A 16,668-nucleotide genomic window follows, 5' to 3' on the forward strand; every position below is an offset into this window, starting at 1 on the left:
GGTTCTGACGTTAGAGCCTTAATCTCGGAGGCTCGCCTTGCCGAGGTGACAGTTGCAAGGAAAACAACCTTCCATGACAGATGTAAAATACAGCAGGAGGCTAAAGGCTCAAGGGGAAGGTCAGTGAGGCTGGTGAGGAGCAGGTTGAGATCCCATTGGGGAACTGGATCCAAGACCTGCAGGAAAAGTCTCTCAAGGCCCTTCAGGAACCTGATAGTCATTACATGCGAGAAGACTGATTTACCTTGGATGAAAGGCCAACAGGGCTGCCAGGTGCACCTTGATCGAGAGGGCAAGGCGCTGGTGCTTCAAGTGAAGCAGCTAATCCAGGATGGACTGTAAAGATGACTGAACTGGAGAAAGGTTCCACTCCAAAGCCCAGCAGGAGAAGCACTTCCACTTTGCCAGGTACGTAGCTCTGGCGGAGGGCTTTCTGCTTTCTAAGAGAACCTGCTGAACCTGACTCAAGCAGGCTTGTTCCTCAAGACTCAGCCACATAGCATCCATGCAGTAAGGTGCATGGAGGTGAGGTTCGGGTGCAGTAACCGTCCCAGGTCCTGTGAGGTCGGGAAGCGTCCATGGGAGTGTCACCGCTAAGTACATGAGCATGCCGAACCAATGCTGGCAAGGCAATGCCAGGGTGGTTACAATGACTCTCACCTTGTCCCTCTTGATCTTCAAGAGGACTTTGCTGATCAGTGGGATTGGTGGGAAGGCCTACGTCAGGGTACCTGCCCATCACAGAGAAAGGCATCGGATAGTAAGCTGCTGTCAGGACCTTGCAGAAAGCAGAACTGGCGACATTTTCTGTTCTGCCTAGCGGCGAACAGATCCACTTGGGGAGTTCCCCACCTCTGGAAGATCATCCTGATGATCTCCACGTGGAGGGACCACATGTGGCGAGAGAAGAAGGACCTGCTGAGGCGATCCACCAGTGAGTTCTGGACACCGGGGAAGCACAGGGCTTCTAGATGGATAGAGTGCTGGATAGAGAAATCCCACAGGAAAAATGCTTCCTGACAGAGGACCGATGACCTTGCTCCTCCCCGTCTGTTGACACAGAACATGGACGCCGCGTTGCCGGTCAATACTTGCACCACTTATCCTGACTGCTGGGGAAGGAACACTTCGCAAGCCAGACCGATGGCCATGAGCTCCTTGATGTTTATATGTAGTGACAAGTCCTCCTCGGACCACAGGCCTGGAGTTCTTAGTGTGCCAAGGTGGGCTCCCCAGGCCAGGTCAGACACATCCAAGGCTAGTGACCCTGGCACTCCCTCTGACATGTGACATGGGTTGGATCACCATTCCAGGGAGGTGAGTATATGTGGCAGAATTGGGAGGACCTTGTTCAAGTGATGCCTGGCTACGGAACAGACCGACACCAGCACATCTGGAGAGGGTCTGAGGTGCAATCGTGCATGCTGAACTATGTAGGTGCACGCTGCCATGTGTCCCAACAGCCTGAGGCAGACTCGGGCTGCAGCGAGTAGGTGGTTGGTGACTTGGGCAATCAGGTCTGACATTGCTCTGAATCAGAGTTCTGGGAGGAAAGCCCTGGCTCGGGTAGAGTCGAGGACAGCTCCGATGAACTCTATCCTTTGCAGCAGGACTAAAGTTGATTTCTGTTCATTTATCAACAGCCCCAGCGCTTGGCAAGTGGCTTGCAACAACTGTAATGCTGTGTTGAACGTGCTCCCTCGAGTGACCCTTGATAAGCCAGTAGTCAAAGTATGGGTCTGAACCCCCGGCGTCTGAGGAAGGCTGCGACCACCGCCATACATTTGGTAAAACTCTTGGCTCTGTGGCCAGGCCAAACAGGAGCACTGGCCCGAGGGCACTGTGACCTCCTCGACCTCTGAACCTGAGGAGGAAGGGTCCTCCCTTGGGGACCCAGGCGGTGCCACTCCTGCCTCCATCTCCCTACCATACTGGCCCTCCCGGCGCTTATCACTTGGGGAGTGGTCCTGGGATTTCGGTGCTCGGTGGATCAGCGATGGTAATCTGGTGATCGACGGCTAGAGCTGGGGGATTGGTGCTGGGGCTCTGGCGACTAGGAGGGGGAAACATGGAGATCGTCGTCACGGCTCCGGGAACCAGCGTCACGAGTCCAGCGACCAGCATTGCAATTCTGGAGAATGGTGGTGTGGTTCTGGAGACTGACACCATGGCTCAGGGACCAGCACTGTTGCTCCAGGGACCTATGCCACTCCTCTGGAGGTCTGCACTGAGTGTCCAGAAAATGGCGCCACGCTTCCAGGGACTGTTGCAGAGAACTCTGGCAGGTCTCAGCGGGTTCAGGAGACTGCTGTCGTGACACCACCTTTTCCTTACAGGACATCGGGGAGCACCCTCTCCCGGTGTGCTTCCTCTGCTTCTTAGCAGGCACCGGGGATGGAGATCGGTGCCAGGCAGATGTCAGTGCTGATGGCATGCTTCGCATGGATGCTGGTGCTTGGCACTGAGTCCGAATGGGCTGGCTCCCTGAGGAATGCTCTTAACCTTGTGTCCCGCTCCTTCTTGGTTCGCGGCTTGAAGCTTTTACAGATGTGACGCTTGTCGCAGACGTGGGTTTCCCCCAGACACTTTAAGCGGCTCTGGTGGGGATTGCTGCTGGACATAGGTTTCTTGCAGTGCTCACAATGTATGAAGCCCAGAGACCGGGACATGCCCCATCCCTGGACTAAGACCCTTAAGGGACTAACTAACCTATCTCTATAACTACTCTAAAAAAAACTAATAAAGCTATCTGACAACTATGTACACTTAGAGTAGAAAGAAAAGGAGGACTTGTGGCACCTTAGAGACTAACCAATTTATTTGAGCATGAGCTTTCGTGAGCTACAGCTCACTTCATCAGATGCATACCGTGGAAACTGCAGCAGACTTTATATATACACAGAGGATATGAAACAATACCTCCTCCCACCCCACTGTCCTGCTGGTAATAGCTTATCTAAAGTGAGCATCAGGTTAGGCCATTTCCAGCACAAATCCAGGTTTTCTCACCCTCCACCCCCCCACACAAATTCACTCTCCTGCTGGTGATAGCCCATCCAAAGTGACAACTCTTTACACAATGTGCATGATAATGAAGTTAGGCCATTTCCTGCACAAATCCAGGTTCTCTCACTCCCTCACCCCCCTCCAAAAACCCACCCCCATACACACACAGACTCACTCTCCTGCTGGTAATAGCTCATCCAAACTGACCACTCTCCAAGTTTAAAACCAAGTTAAACCAGAACATCGGGGGGGGGGGGGGGGGGAGGAGGAAAAAACAAGAGGAAATAGGCTACCTTGCATAATGACTTAGCCACTCCCAGTCTCTATTTAAGCCTAAATTAATAGTATCAAATTTGCAAATGAATTCCAATTCAGCAGTTTCTCGCTGGAGTCTGGATTTGAAGTTTCTTTGTTTTAAGATAGCGACCTTCATGTCTGTGATTGCGTGACCAGAGAGATTGAAGTGTTCTCCGACTGGTTTATGAATGCTATAATTCTTGACATCTGATTTGTGTCCATTTATTCTTTTACGTAGAGACTGTCCAGTTTGACCAATGTACATGGCAGAGGGGCATTGCTGGCACATGATGGCATATATCACATTGGTGGATGTGCAGGTGAACGAGCCTCTGATAGTGTGGCTGATGTTATTAGGCCCTGTGATGGTGTCCCCTGAATAGATATGTGGGCACAATTGGCAACGGGCTTTGTTGCAAGGATAAGTTCCTGGGTTAGTGGTTCAGGATTTGTGCTGGAAATGGCCTAACCTGATGCTCACTTTAGATAAGCTATTACCAGCAGGACAGTGGGGTGGGAGGAGGTATTGTTTCATATCCTCTGTGTATATATAAAGTCTGCTGCAGTTTCCATGGTATGCATCTGATGAAGTGAGCTGTAGCTCACGAAAGCTCATGCTCAAATAAATTGGTTAGTCTCTAAGGTGCCACAAGTCCTCCTTTTCTTTTTGCGAATACAGACTAACACGGCTGTTACTCTGAAACTTAGAGTAGAGAGAACCACTGGTAGATTTGCTTGCCGAGGCAAGAGAACATTCTAGCACTGTTACCGGAGATAAGAAGGAATTGAATGGAGGAGGAGCTGGCCACACCCCTTATACCAGCGTATGCGTGCATGACTCCAGAGGGCGCCAGAGCCGGTCCGCTATGGATACCACTGAGGGAAAAGCTTCGGGCACCAGTGCATATGGCAAGCACACACACCTAACATGGAATGGACATGAGCAAGCACTCAGAGAAGAACAATGTGTTTTCTCTTATCTAGTTTTCAGAAGTGGCTGAACCATCTTCGCTGAAACTTTCAAAAACAATTCAGCCTAAAGCAGCCACCCAGCACAGAAAACTGCAGCCCAAACAGTTAAAGGTTGGCAAAGTTATAAACAACCGTCTTATAACAGTGTTAGCCAATCTGAACTTTAGATATAGCTAGCACTCCGCCTGTGATAAACGGCAGATCTATTACACCAATAATGAACCTCACTTTGATTCCACGGGGAAATACTGTCCTGTTTCAAAGGGTCTTGTGCTCAGGAGCATACACATATATATTCATTCTGTTAACCGTTTGGAAGTCCCATGCTGTGCAATCAGAGGCAAGTTTTCAGTATTGCCTTTCATGCTACAGGACACCAAGGAGACAGTAGTGGAAATATCCATAGGGAATCCAAGACTGGATCAGAAAACTCCAGGAAACCACGTGCCCCTTATGGCATACATTTTTCAGTGGAATGTGAACCTGGTTTCCCTGCTAATGGATCACTTTCCAATAGCAAGAGGAGCCTACGATTGCTGTTGCATTGGTGAAGCATGCCAGGTTCAAGTCTGCTATTAAGAAAATCCATGCAGGACACTCTGATTCTATGCAAACTCCTCTGTTGCAGTGGCATTGGAACATTGGAAGTGCTCTGCTGTGTTGGAGGGAAAAGGCAGCAATGAATAACAGAGCAGAGGGGGTCTGGGAGAAAGTCCTCCCACTCCCGCAAAACAGGGTTTGTCTGCATGGGACATTAGAGTGCAGCAAGCCAGCGTGTGAACCTACAGCGCACTAGCCGTAACATCCCACATGGACACTGCTAAAGTGCACTACGAGCTCTATAGTGTGCTTTGAGGCACTCCCATTTCAAAACAGTAGTACGTCAAAGTATACTACAAAACTTTCAGTGCATTGCATCCCATGTGGACACTGCCACAACTGCGTGACAGGCTAAAGCACTGTAGATTCACACCCAGGTTTCCTGCACACCAACATCCCATGTAGACAAGCTCACATTTTCCATGGAAAAAGCTAAAATTTGCAAGCCTGGCTACTTGAACACAACTGGTTAATTCAGAGAGGGCTAATTCAGGTTCTCTATGGATTACTGTGGTTAGCATTATTAGTGCTCAAGTATGTTTAGCTAGAGGATAGGAGGAGGAAATTGGAAGTTTTTTTCTCATTTTATTTCATGTATGTTAACGTGCTATTACAAATGAAATTATGATTCTAACTTTCTTTCCCTTAACCTTCAGCACCATGGCTGCTTTCGTTTCTGGTGCTTAAAGCTCTTCTCACTGTTTACAGGATGGGTCTGCCCCACTTCCCCAATACTTCCCCCCATATTTTTGTGGAAGGGAGAGATGTCAATGCTTGAAGCTATTAGACAGCACTGGCTTACAATCTGCCAACTACACAGACCTGTGGGGTGCATTATTTTATGATAAATGTTTCTAAAGCTTTGTTTTTAAAGGGATGTTATGTTTATACAAAGACTCACCACGGCTCTCCTTTCATAATCAATGGGACTATTCACTGAGACACTACCTAAAGCTATCTTAGAAAAAGGACCAAAAAAAATGGATTAGATGGCATGTAATACTCCATCTAAACTCCCCAGGTTTAACACGCTTTACATAGCATTCAACTCTCCTGCATTATGTTTTCAAACAAGTGGCATCATTCTGTGCATTACACTACCAGGAAGAGAGAAACTATTTATTATTTTACAGAACCCAAAGGTATGCTAGGCTTTTCACAATGCAGGGAGAAAACCCAGCCCTTGCTCCGAGGTTTGCTGGTGCTTGACACAACCAAGTAGGGACAACAAACAGTTGTGAGGGATGGAGCAGGGAAGGGTGAGAGCTGTACAGCAATAAGAGCACATGATTATTTGGACTGGTCATGCTCACCTCATGGAGGTTCAATAACCAGGTTATTGGGTTTTTGGGAGGTTTCTTTGTTTCAAAGTTAGTGGTTATCAGAAATTATGGAGTCATTGTGGGCACTGTAGACATCCTGCAGTTAACCACAGGGCCTCTCAATCCACTGAAATGTAAAACAACTGACATGCAAGCTAGACACACAAGAATCACTCCCACCCATCACCAAAGTGCAGCTACCTCGGGGTAAAATGCAGCAGCTGTAACTGCACAAGGCAACGCTACCCAACAGCCCAGTGGAAATGGTGAAGAAGAATGGGGTACTCAATTGAAATTGCCAGGGTCATTTAGGGAGACAGGTTGCTCCACCTGGAATTTGACCAGGCACCCAGATTAATATGCATTCTCTTACATTCCTAATTCAGGATAGGAGTTCCCAGCTTCACTCTGGCATGTTCAGAACCCCACCCATATGGCTCACCAGCAACCCTATGCTAGGAATAGCTGGAGTAGATTCAAGAGTACCATAGATCTTTGTTTGATGTCTCTGTATAAATACATCTGAAAGTGCGTGATATCTGACTGGAGAGTGGTAAACGCTTTTAAGCCAACCCAATGGTGCAACTCAGTAGTGAACGAAGGGTAGAGTTTGAACTCTGGGATCACAAAGCAGTGGGAGCTGGGAGTGTCTCAGAGATGCTCAGTTCCTCATGTGCAACAAACTGGTGACAGAAGGATGCTTTGTGGAAAATGTGAGACATTTTAGTTTGCATTGTGGCACTTTGGGGGATACGAGAGGCTGGTGGCTCATAGGCAAGAAAAACAAACTGGACCAAATTGGAGCAATGTGTCCTGAAATGCTACACAAGGAGTTCTTTGACTCCACCTGTTTTCTCCCTTCTAGTCTGTGAAGGGACAATTAATCTGTTGACATAAGTTCTTAAAAACTTAAAAATGAGAGCTCATAGTCTGAAATATCAGGTTGCCATATGGAAAAATCACATTTCATTGCAGCACCAGGATTCAATATTAACAGGTATGGCACACAGCCAGCTTATACTGCGTTTTATATCACCACTAGCACAAAGACATGGGAAGTCAGACTGGCGTGCTCTCAGACATTTGGCAGGGCCATTTTCATTTCATTTTACATCCCTGTAAATCTGACGTGCTGAGATGGAGCTGGCCTTGAGGGAGCCGTGAATCACCTGGACCAAGAAGAAAAGGAGACGCAGTATGCAACAAGCACGTTTTATCTCCGCAGGTTTTTTTTAAATACATGGGGTGCTGGAGTCTAGTTTGCTTTGGGTCTGTTCAGCCAAAGTCCAGCTTTATCCACTCTTCTAACCAAACCCGGATATTTGGCAGTAGCTGCCAGTCATTTATTAGCGAAGTAGTGCCAAAAATACCTTCGGAAAGGGCCTTGCTAAATCATCTTGATTTTACATTCGACATGGACATCATCCGGACCAGTTAATCACTCAAAAGCAAAACAGGATTTTCAGATGAGGTTAATTAATGGTCCTGTGAAGTTAGTATGCCCTAATCATAAAAGTCAGGGCTTTAGTGCAGATCTTTACCTTCAGAGGCATCTGTTCCTCTCTTTCCTTAAAAAGTAACTCTTGCTGGTTTCAGTCTGGGGTCTCTCGCCAATTAAAATTTCAAAGACAGAAGCAAGAAACAGGTAACCGTTTTTAATAACCCATGCACTACTTTAACCAGCTTAAGTAGTACGCAATGCAAACTGGTCCTGTCTGTTGTATACAAATACTATAAGACTCAGATTTGTTGAAATTCGAAGATATAGCTACAGTTGCATTTGGCAAGTTCCAAGGGACACTATTCACTTACCTATTTGAACTAATAACTGATGATATCAAGAAGGTTGAAGTGTTAAATGCCTATTTTACTTCAGTCTTCATTACAAAAGGTTAATGATGACCAGATACTCAACAAATTAATACTAAGAACAAAGGGGAGGGGATGCAAGACAAAATAAAGAGAGAACAGGATGAAGAAGATTTAGATTAGCTAAATATATTTAAATTGGCAGGGCCTGATGAAATTCATCCTAGGGTACTTAAGGAACTAGTTGAAGCAATCTCAAAACCATCAGCAATGATCTTTGAGAACTCATGGAGGACCGTGGAGGTCCCAGAGGATGGGAGAAGGGCAAAAATAGGACCCATCCTTAAAAAGGGGAACCAAGAGGAATTACAGACCAGTCAGCCTAACTTTGATACCAGGAAAGATACTGGAACAAATTACTAACAATCCATTTGTAAGCACCTAGAGAACAACAGGGTTATAAGGAATAGCCAGCATGGAACTGTCAAAAACAAATCATGCCAAACTATCTAATTTCCTTCTTTGATAGAGTTACTGGCCTAGTGGATTGACAGGGAGGGGGGCATGAAATGGAAGCAGAAGACGTGATCTATTTTGATTTTGCTAAGGCTTTTCACACAGACCCACATGACATTCTCATAAGCAAATTAGGGAAATGCAGTCCAGATGAAATAACTATGAGGTAGGTGCACAACTGGTTGCAAGACCATACTCAAAGAGTAGTTATCAACAGTTTTCTGTCAAACTGGGAGGGTGTATCTAGGGAGGACTTATGGGGGGGGGGGGTCAGTCTTGAGTCTGATATTATTCAATATTTTCATTAATGACTTGGATAATGGAGTAAAGAGTATGCTTATGAAGTTTGTGGATGACACCAAATTGGGAGAGGTGGCAAGCACTTTGGAGGACAGGATTAGAATTCAAAATGATAAATTAGAGAATTGGTCTGAAAACAAGATGAAATTCAACAAAGACAAGTTCAAAGTACCTTACTTGGGAAGGGAAAAAAAAATCAAACGCACAGCTACAAAATGGGGAACATAACTAATGGCTGAAAAGGACCTGGGAGTTATAATGGATCACAAATTGAGTATGAAGCAACAATGCGAGGCAGTTGTGAAAGTCTGATATGCTGCAGTGTATTAACAGGAGCACCATATGCAAGACATGGAGGCAATTGTCCTGCTCTTCACTTGGCACTGGTGAGGCCTCAGCTGGAGTAGTGTCCAATTCTGGGCACCACACTTAAGGAAAGACGTGGACAAACTGAAGTGAGTCCAGAGGAGAGCAACTAAAATGACAGAAGGTTTGGAAAACCCGACCTATGAGGAAGGGGGAAAAACCTGGGCATGTTTCGTCTTGAGAAAAGATTGAGGGGGACCGGGTGACAGTCTTTAGCTATGTTAAGGGCTGTTATAAAGAGGACAGTGATCAACTGTTCTCTGCGTCTACTGAGGATAGGGCAAGAAGTAATGGGCGTAATCTGCAACAACAGAGATTTAGGTTAGATATTAGGAAAAGCTTTCCCTCTATAAGGGTAATTAAGCACTGGAACAGGCTTCCAAGGGAAGTTGTGGAAACCCCCTTAGTGGAGGTTTTTAATAACAGGTTGGACAGACACCTGTCAGGGATGGTCTAGGTTTACTTGTCCTGCCTCAGTGCAGAAAGCTGGATTTGATGACATCTCAAGGTCTCTTCCAGTCCTACATTTCTATGATTTTATTCCTTAGATGCATGAACACTGCTTGCTTCATGGAAGCAGAAAGATAAACAAGACGAGAATTGTCACAGCCCTGAATATATTGATTTGAAATTTCTAAGAGCCTTCTGCTGTGAAAAGAGGGAGCCAGCCAGCCAGACACACTGAATCACCACCCAGTATACCGTTCTTTATGTTAAAATGCGGTAAAGCAGTTTCTGAGCATGCCATGCTGTTAGACAGTGACCAAAAGCCATTGGTCTTCTCCAGTCCCTTGCTGACACACCCAGCTGTGAAAATAATGCAATGCAATATTAATATCTACTCCACACGGAAGGCAACAAAAACCACTGCTCCTGCCAATCTTGCTCTACACATGAGTAACTCTTAGGCCTGCGGCTGCTCCCTTGCCTGGGATCATTTTTCTGAGCATAAGCAGATTATTACAAACAAGCGACTCACCCCATTTTGGCAAGGGCCATATAGATACTGGAAAACCAGCAGTTTTGACCACACAATCCTACCTCCATGTTGCACAGATGTTATGCTGACTACACAGCTTACAGTCTGAATTACACAACAGTGGAGGTGAGCTCAGGGAATAATAAATAGACAGTCAAAGACTTCAGCCTTAATTTCTCCCTCTAGTAAATGACTAACGTTTTCTCTTGCCCAGCACACCCTTTCTTACCTTGCCCACCCATACCTGGCACATCCCTGGCTTTTAGTAGATTTGTAAGCACGTTAAGTGAAAAGTCAGCTTGCACGTCACGCATGAAGGAATGGCATAACATTCCTGAACTGCTGCCTCTGAGTATATTTAGAGCTGGATGACACAGGCCTTCAGATCTGAGGGACGATATGCCCCCTGGTTCTCCCCCCCCAGCCCTCCAGAGTATAACTGCATAGCCATGGCTTGTTAATTGCTGCTACAGACCAGCACCTGGAAGCTTACACAGGACACTGCATACACCATTTTGGAGAGAGCAGGCGAACATGGTGGCAAGTTTTAAAACAACACTTACTGAGAGGGGTGGATTAAAAGAACGATTGAGAAATACATTCCACAGGTATTGCTGGCTATTTTGAACAAGGGCTAACAACAAATCTGAATACATATTCCTGCCATAGCAAACAGTGCACTGGTCCTTGAAACGCAACCTCTTACAGGAGTGTTTCAAAGTCAACATTCTGGTAGAGCCTAATGAAGTGAAAAATGGTGAACAATACTTCGCACTTCTCTGTAAACCTGAATGCATGATTACTACTGCCCACATTTTACAGAGGGGTAAACCGAGGCACAGGGTGGGGACGTGACTTGCCCAAGGTCATCCAAGAGGCGAACAGCAAGGCGGGAATAGCACCTCCATTCTCCTGCCCCCTAAATCCAGTGCCCTAGCCCCGCTGTACCAATGGAAGTGCTCCTTCTTTTAGGATCAAAGCAAATACGACTTTTCTCCCCCAAACCAAGAGAGTTTTGAACTTACCAAAAGAATGTGTACACATTTGCAAGGAGGTGGGATTTTATATTCGGAAGCGAGACGTAAGTGTTTTGTAATAAAATGAATGCTGGGTTTAAATAACATTTTCACATAGAAGTGAGGCAGTTATGGGCTTTTAAGTTTTATTGTTGAGAGCTTTCTTAAACAAAGTGAATCAGTGTTAGTAACTGTATATTCTACTTGCTGGCTGAACATCAAAGCTCATTCATTTCCCTCATCTATGGTACCCAGATCAAAGGGTTAATAATGAAGAGCAGATGAGTCAATTTTGATCCTCTACAAAGCACAAAAGGTAAATGAGATACCACATAGAGAAAATCCAGAGAACAGACTATAGTCAGATTTCACAATGGAGTCTATGTATGTTTGGAAAAATCTACTTGCATCTAGGTATCCGATTGTGTCAGTAAACACAGGCAGGAGGTTATATTGCTGCCAAAAAGACAAATCCCGAAGTGCAAATTACTCCATACCCTGCTGCTGGAACTGGCTTCAAGCCAACTCTCTTGGTACAGAATTCAGCCTATTTTCCCCCCACATGGCAACTCAACATCATGTTCAAACTAATGCAACCAGAGCCTCTTTGATGGGCACTTTTATGAACTGAGAATTAATAATTAAAGCCAAATTTGAAGTCTGCAGTGCCACGCTAAGGCTGGTTGTTACCCTCCAGAGCTAGCAAAGCTTCTCAAATAACACATAATTACAGACTCCAGCCGGTATGCGCCACAACTTGATTTAGTGGGTTGCAAGTGGTTCCAATAAAATGCATCATTTACAGAATGAAGCCCAAGTGCAGTGGTAAGATTCTGCATTTGGTGGTACAGCCAAAATACAATAATGTGGCTTGACACTGAGGAATGTTTTGGGGCCATGTGTTGTAACAGTAACATTTTAAGATCCACAGGGCCAAATGACGCTCTCACCCTTACATGTAAATTCTAGAGTCAGTACAGTGGGATCACTGCAAATGACAACAGAATTTGGCCTGTAGTGTTTGAACTTTTGAATATTTTTATATCAGTCTTTGGTGCAACAGTAAATTGAACAACTGTGACACCTTATACGTATGAAGATAATACATGGTATTTACTCTTAGATTTTAAGAAGTGAACAAGGGTATGTCTCTCCAACTGCAAAGAAATATTTAAAAGAGACTAGTTGGGGAGTGGAGCAGGACTCTTCTGATTTTAAGACAAGCTCTGTCTTTACACCCTGAACCTGTAGCTATCAGACATGAACAAATAATTATTGTCAGGTATTTCAGTGGTCTGCTCTAAACTGTGATGTCTCAATTCTGACATGCATCCTAGCCAGTTTCCCTCTGTGATCCTTCAACACTTTATGCAGAGGGAAAAGAGTAGTTACCATCCTTCTGTATCAAGCACCTTACAAGGGAATTTGCTCACAAAGGGAAACTGATGAGCATTGCAGGATCTTAGTTTTGTTTAGCAGCCAGCTCCATTGGCAGCTGTGTGCCATTGGGGTTGTCTTCAGGGTGGTATCTAGATATCATGATTTTTGCCCTACGGATGTCTAACCTGGTAGTAGCCAATAGCATGTTGAAGCGTGTAAGGGAAATAACGTATATATTTTAAATCTGTACAGCACAAAAAGAAGGATCCACGCTAACGTTTTTTCTTCAATATCCAAGAGAAACATTTACTCTGTCCTAGTACACGTATGTGTTACTCTGTCTGGTAGTGTAAATGTATTAGTCACAATGGCAATGGTAACCACTTCATTGCTGGCTCCCCCCACTGCAATGTGCTGGGCTGCTGTCATCCATTAGCATCCTGCTGAAAGCAGTGGAGTATCAGAATGCACCTGATACATTCAACAGCACAGCAGCTGCATTCTGCCTATACAGGCTTGGAGGCCCAAATGTTCCAAAGCATGCACCACATACTCAAAGCCCAACGAGCGCACACAGGAAGGGATGTGCATGTCAACCCCTGCCTCACAATGCGTGTGAAGGTCTGACACGCAACACGTAGTTCTTCCATTGTGCTTTTATCCATAGATCTCAAAAGGCTTCATAAAGGAGTGCAAATATCATCAACACCATGTTACAGATAGGGAAACTGACACAGAGGTAGGCCCTTGCCCAAAGACAGGTGAGTGGCCGAGTGGGGAAGCAAACCCAGCTCTCCTGAATCCCACCCCAGTGCTATCAACTGGGGCACTGCAGAAAAATTGAGCCAAACGGCTGACAAGAGTGAAGTGCTTAATAGCCCCTTGCATAAAAATCAATGGGGTATGTCATGGGTATACAGGATTTATTTATTAATAGAAAGCCTCCTGAGGTGACGCTATGTCCCATCTTGTGAGTGGGCGGTGATTTTAAACCATTACTTCTGTGTTACTTCTCTTTGGACAGAGTGTTTTGAAATGGGTACATCCAGCAGCCTGTCTTGGAACGACAAGTCCAGAGTAAAAACTGAGCAACCTTTGGAAAAGATGCATTTTCTTTCTCTAATAGGTAGAGCACAGCCCGGCCGTGCCTCACACCCCACCAAGGGAGAGTACCGTAACATTGTGGTTGCTAAGGCCTAAAGGGAACCCGGGGACAGTAGGGAAGGACCAGCTTATTTCTTGCCCCCTTCTGATGTGGATCTTGGGCACTGATGGCCCACCAGCCAGCCCCAGAGCAACTTCTCTGAGTTCCTCCCTGCCACTGAGCTCGGGACAGGGGAAGCAGTGCTGGTTCCACAGCCCTTTAGAAAATCACTACCTCCTCACACGTGGCTGAAAATTGATCCCATACCCACGATCTTTGCAGCCACAAAGGACTATGGGATACAGGGGGCACCAGAACAAATCTTCGGCCATTTTGTTGTGGGTTGTGGTCCAAAAATAGCCGAGAACCGTTAAAATATTCTAAGTGAAACTATGAATTTAATCTTTTATAGTAGCTTCTCCCACCCTTCACACCTCCACTACTTCCAAAAAATAATACACCTTTTACAACCTTCCTAAAATTATTTGTAGATTTTTTTCTCCTAGACACACTGTAGAAGTGTCCTCGAATGGGGGAATGCAATTTCATATAAACAAGAGAATAAATAATATGTTACAAAGAGCAACGTGAGTTAGGAACATGCGTTTACTCAAAATCTCTATTTGTTTTCACATGAATGTACCTTTTGCAGTGTAAATTAACTATGTGTGCTTTGCCGGCCCTGCCAATCCTTGTGGTTTTATGACAAATCTCATGATATTTGGTGTTTTTTTGAGACTCTCATTTAAAAAGAAGTTTCTAGCCCTTATGATTGCACAGAAAGCCTGCAAATGTGACCTGAGTGAGTCCTACAAGCTCAGACACCGGATGACAAAGAAAAGGAGTCCAGAATGATCACTTTTAAAAATCTCACGCTTTTAAGGCACGCATAATTCTGGGGTGTATGGCTCATGATTTTTGAATGCTTAGGGGTGCCAAGACTGCTTTCCTTTTGTGAAAAGTGATATTGGGGACCTCTCACTAATGGAAGAAAACCCTTACACTTCTATTACCAGCCTGCACAGCTCATTTTCTGCATATTTCCAGCTTGGTCTATTTTTGACATGCAGCTGGCTATTTTAATGACTTTAAGGGGGAGAGGGGCATGGTGTGGCATACAATACAAAAGCAATAAAGCTTCCAGAGAAGGTTCTTTGAATGGCAGGTTAAACGAGATACAGTATCCTTCATTCCAAGGACTCACATGATATGGCCCAACTAACAACCAACAGGTAACTGTTTGCTCTGATTATCAACTCTAAGAACAACCTTTTGCTACCTTTGTTATTTCTCTAAGGTTTCTATAATCCCTTAGTACCCTGAAAATGAGTAAATTTCCTTCCATGTTCTGCACACAGGGACAGAAAATGATCTGAGACTGAACATTAGCAGAATTGAAATGCATTTGTCTGGTAGTTATATTTAATACTAGAACAAACAGCTCCTCAAAGCAAAAGCGTTGAAAGAAGCTTCCACTGATTCTGGCTTGGAGAAAACGGAAAGGGATGGAAAGCCACTGGATCCAGTAACCAATCAGAAAATGCTTCACATTTTACAGAGCCTTCTATGCAGGGTTCTCATGGTACTTCTCTAACCTTAATGGATTAAGCCTCACACCCTCCTGGGAGGTAGGTAATAGGTCCTTTTTACAGGTGGGGAAACTGAGACACTGAGGTTAAGTGACTTGGCCAAAGTCACTGTCATAAATACAACCCAGAACTCCTTTGCTCTCAGTCCTTGTTAACCACAAGACCAGCCCATCCCTTGTTTATCACCCCAATCCTTACTGACAGCTGGCATGAAGAGAAACCACAGATGTCTCCTATGACAGACCCCATTAGCATGAGGGAGAAAATGTATAAATACAAGCACATGCAGAGAGTATGTGTACGGTAATAGACAGAAAAAGCAAGCAATACCTTATAAGCATTTGGTGTACCTTCTATGCTTCCATCTTGAGACATTAATGGATCCTGGGGGGAAAAACAAAGGTGGGGGGATTTTTTTCTAAAAATACCTTAAGTTGAGATGCTATACACAAAATGCATTGGAAGACCATGGCCTTTTACAGAGGTGATATTATATGAAGCAGGGAGTTGGGATGAGTTTTTAACCACATGGGTGAGTGAGTGCAAGAGACCAGGAGTGAAGATTTTTGGGCAATGTGTTATTTACTCTGACAGCTATGAACTAGGAAACTGACATCCTTAAGGGTTAAATTTGGGGGGTGGAAGAGGGAGGACAGAACTTTCTTGGCAGCTGGTCCAAGACTCTAGAACGCCCTTCAGGAGGAGATGATAATATTCACAGATCTTATTCTGGTTCTAATTACTCCAGCTACATTCAGTAGTGGCAAGTTTTCATGATGAAGGGCTTGTCTATCATGGGGATATTTGTACTGGTGTAGCTATGAGAGGGCAAACACCCAGCATAACTGTGCCACACAAGTGGGAAATCAGCACTTACATTGGCATAACTTACCCTTGTTCAAAACAGAATCAACCCCATGAATCTACACTGGAGGGTTTGCACTAGGATAACTACACCAGTACAGAGATCCCCAGTATAGATATGACCTACATCACACAATAGCTGGTGGTGTGGATGGAAGAAATACCTACATTAAGTCACAGAGGTGCTTGAAAAATTCAAGTTAAAATAAGTTGTTGTCCTTCTTTTACTTTGTGCCCAAAGACAACTGCATTAGAAATCTCCAGCTGGACAGTTCATGCAGTTGCTTTTCACACCTAGGGAGCTGGGGTTAGATCACAAGTTTGACAATAGTGTCTTAGCTGCTAATGACATTTTGTTAGAAACAAAAAGCCCACTAGACAGTTGACAGTCTCTGTTTAAGAGGTGCCCAGGACTGGAATACTAAGCTGTTACTGCCAGCCAAGTAAGATACAATAGCTTCACCACTGGGCTGAGGAAGATGAGAACTGGGACTAGAATCATGGTGTT

The 16,668-nt window shown here is 44.9% G+C and overlaps 1 protein-coding gene across 4 annotated transcripts in view; it reads right to left on the reverse strand.

The window, feature by feature from the left end:
• SETD2 (SET domain containing 2, histone lysine methyltransferase) overlaps positions 1 to 16,668 on the reverse strand; it is a 115,345-nt gene that overhangs the window by 6,075 nt on the left and 92,602 nt on the right. For 2 of the 4 annotated variants that reach the window (XM_077808482.1, XM_077808485.1), the window contains exon 18: positions 15,627 to 15,680. The exons of the other annotated variants lie outside the window; for them this stretch is intronic. In XM_077808482.1, coding sequence (XP_077664608.1) covers positions 15,627 to 15,680 — 54 coding nt within the window. The remainder of the gene's footprint in view (positions 1 to 15,626; positions 15,681 to 16,668) is intronic. 4 annotated transcript variants of the gene reach the window in all.

This window comes from Eretmochelys imbricata, chromosome 2 (assembly GCF_965152235.1).
Source record: "Eretmochelys imbricata isolate rEreImb1 chromosome 2, rEreImb1.hap1, whole genome shotgun sequence".
NCBI lineage: Eukaryota > Metazoa > Chordata > Testudines > Cheloniidae > Eretmochelys > Eretmochelys imbricata.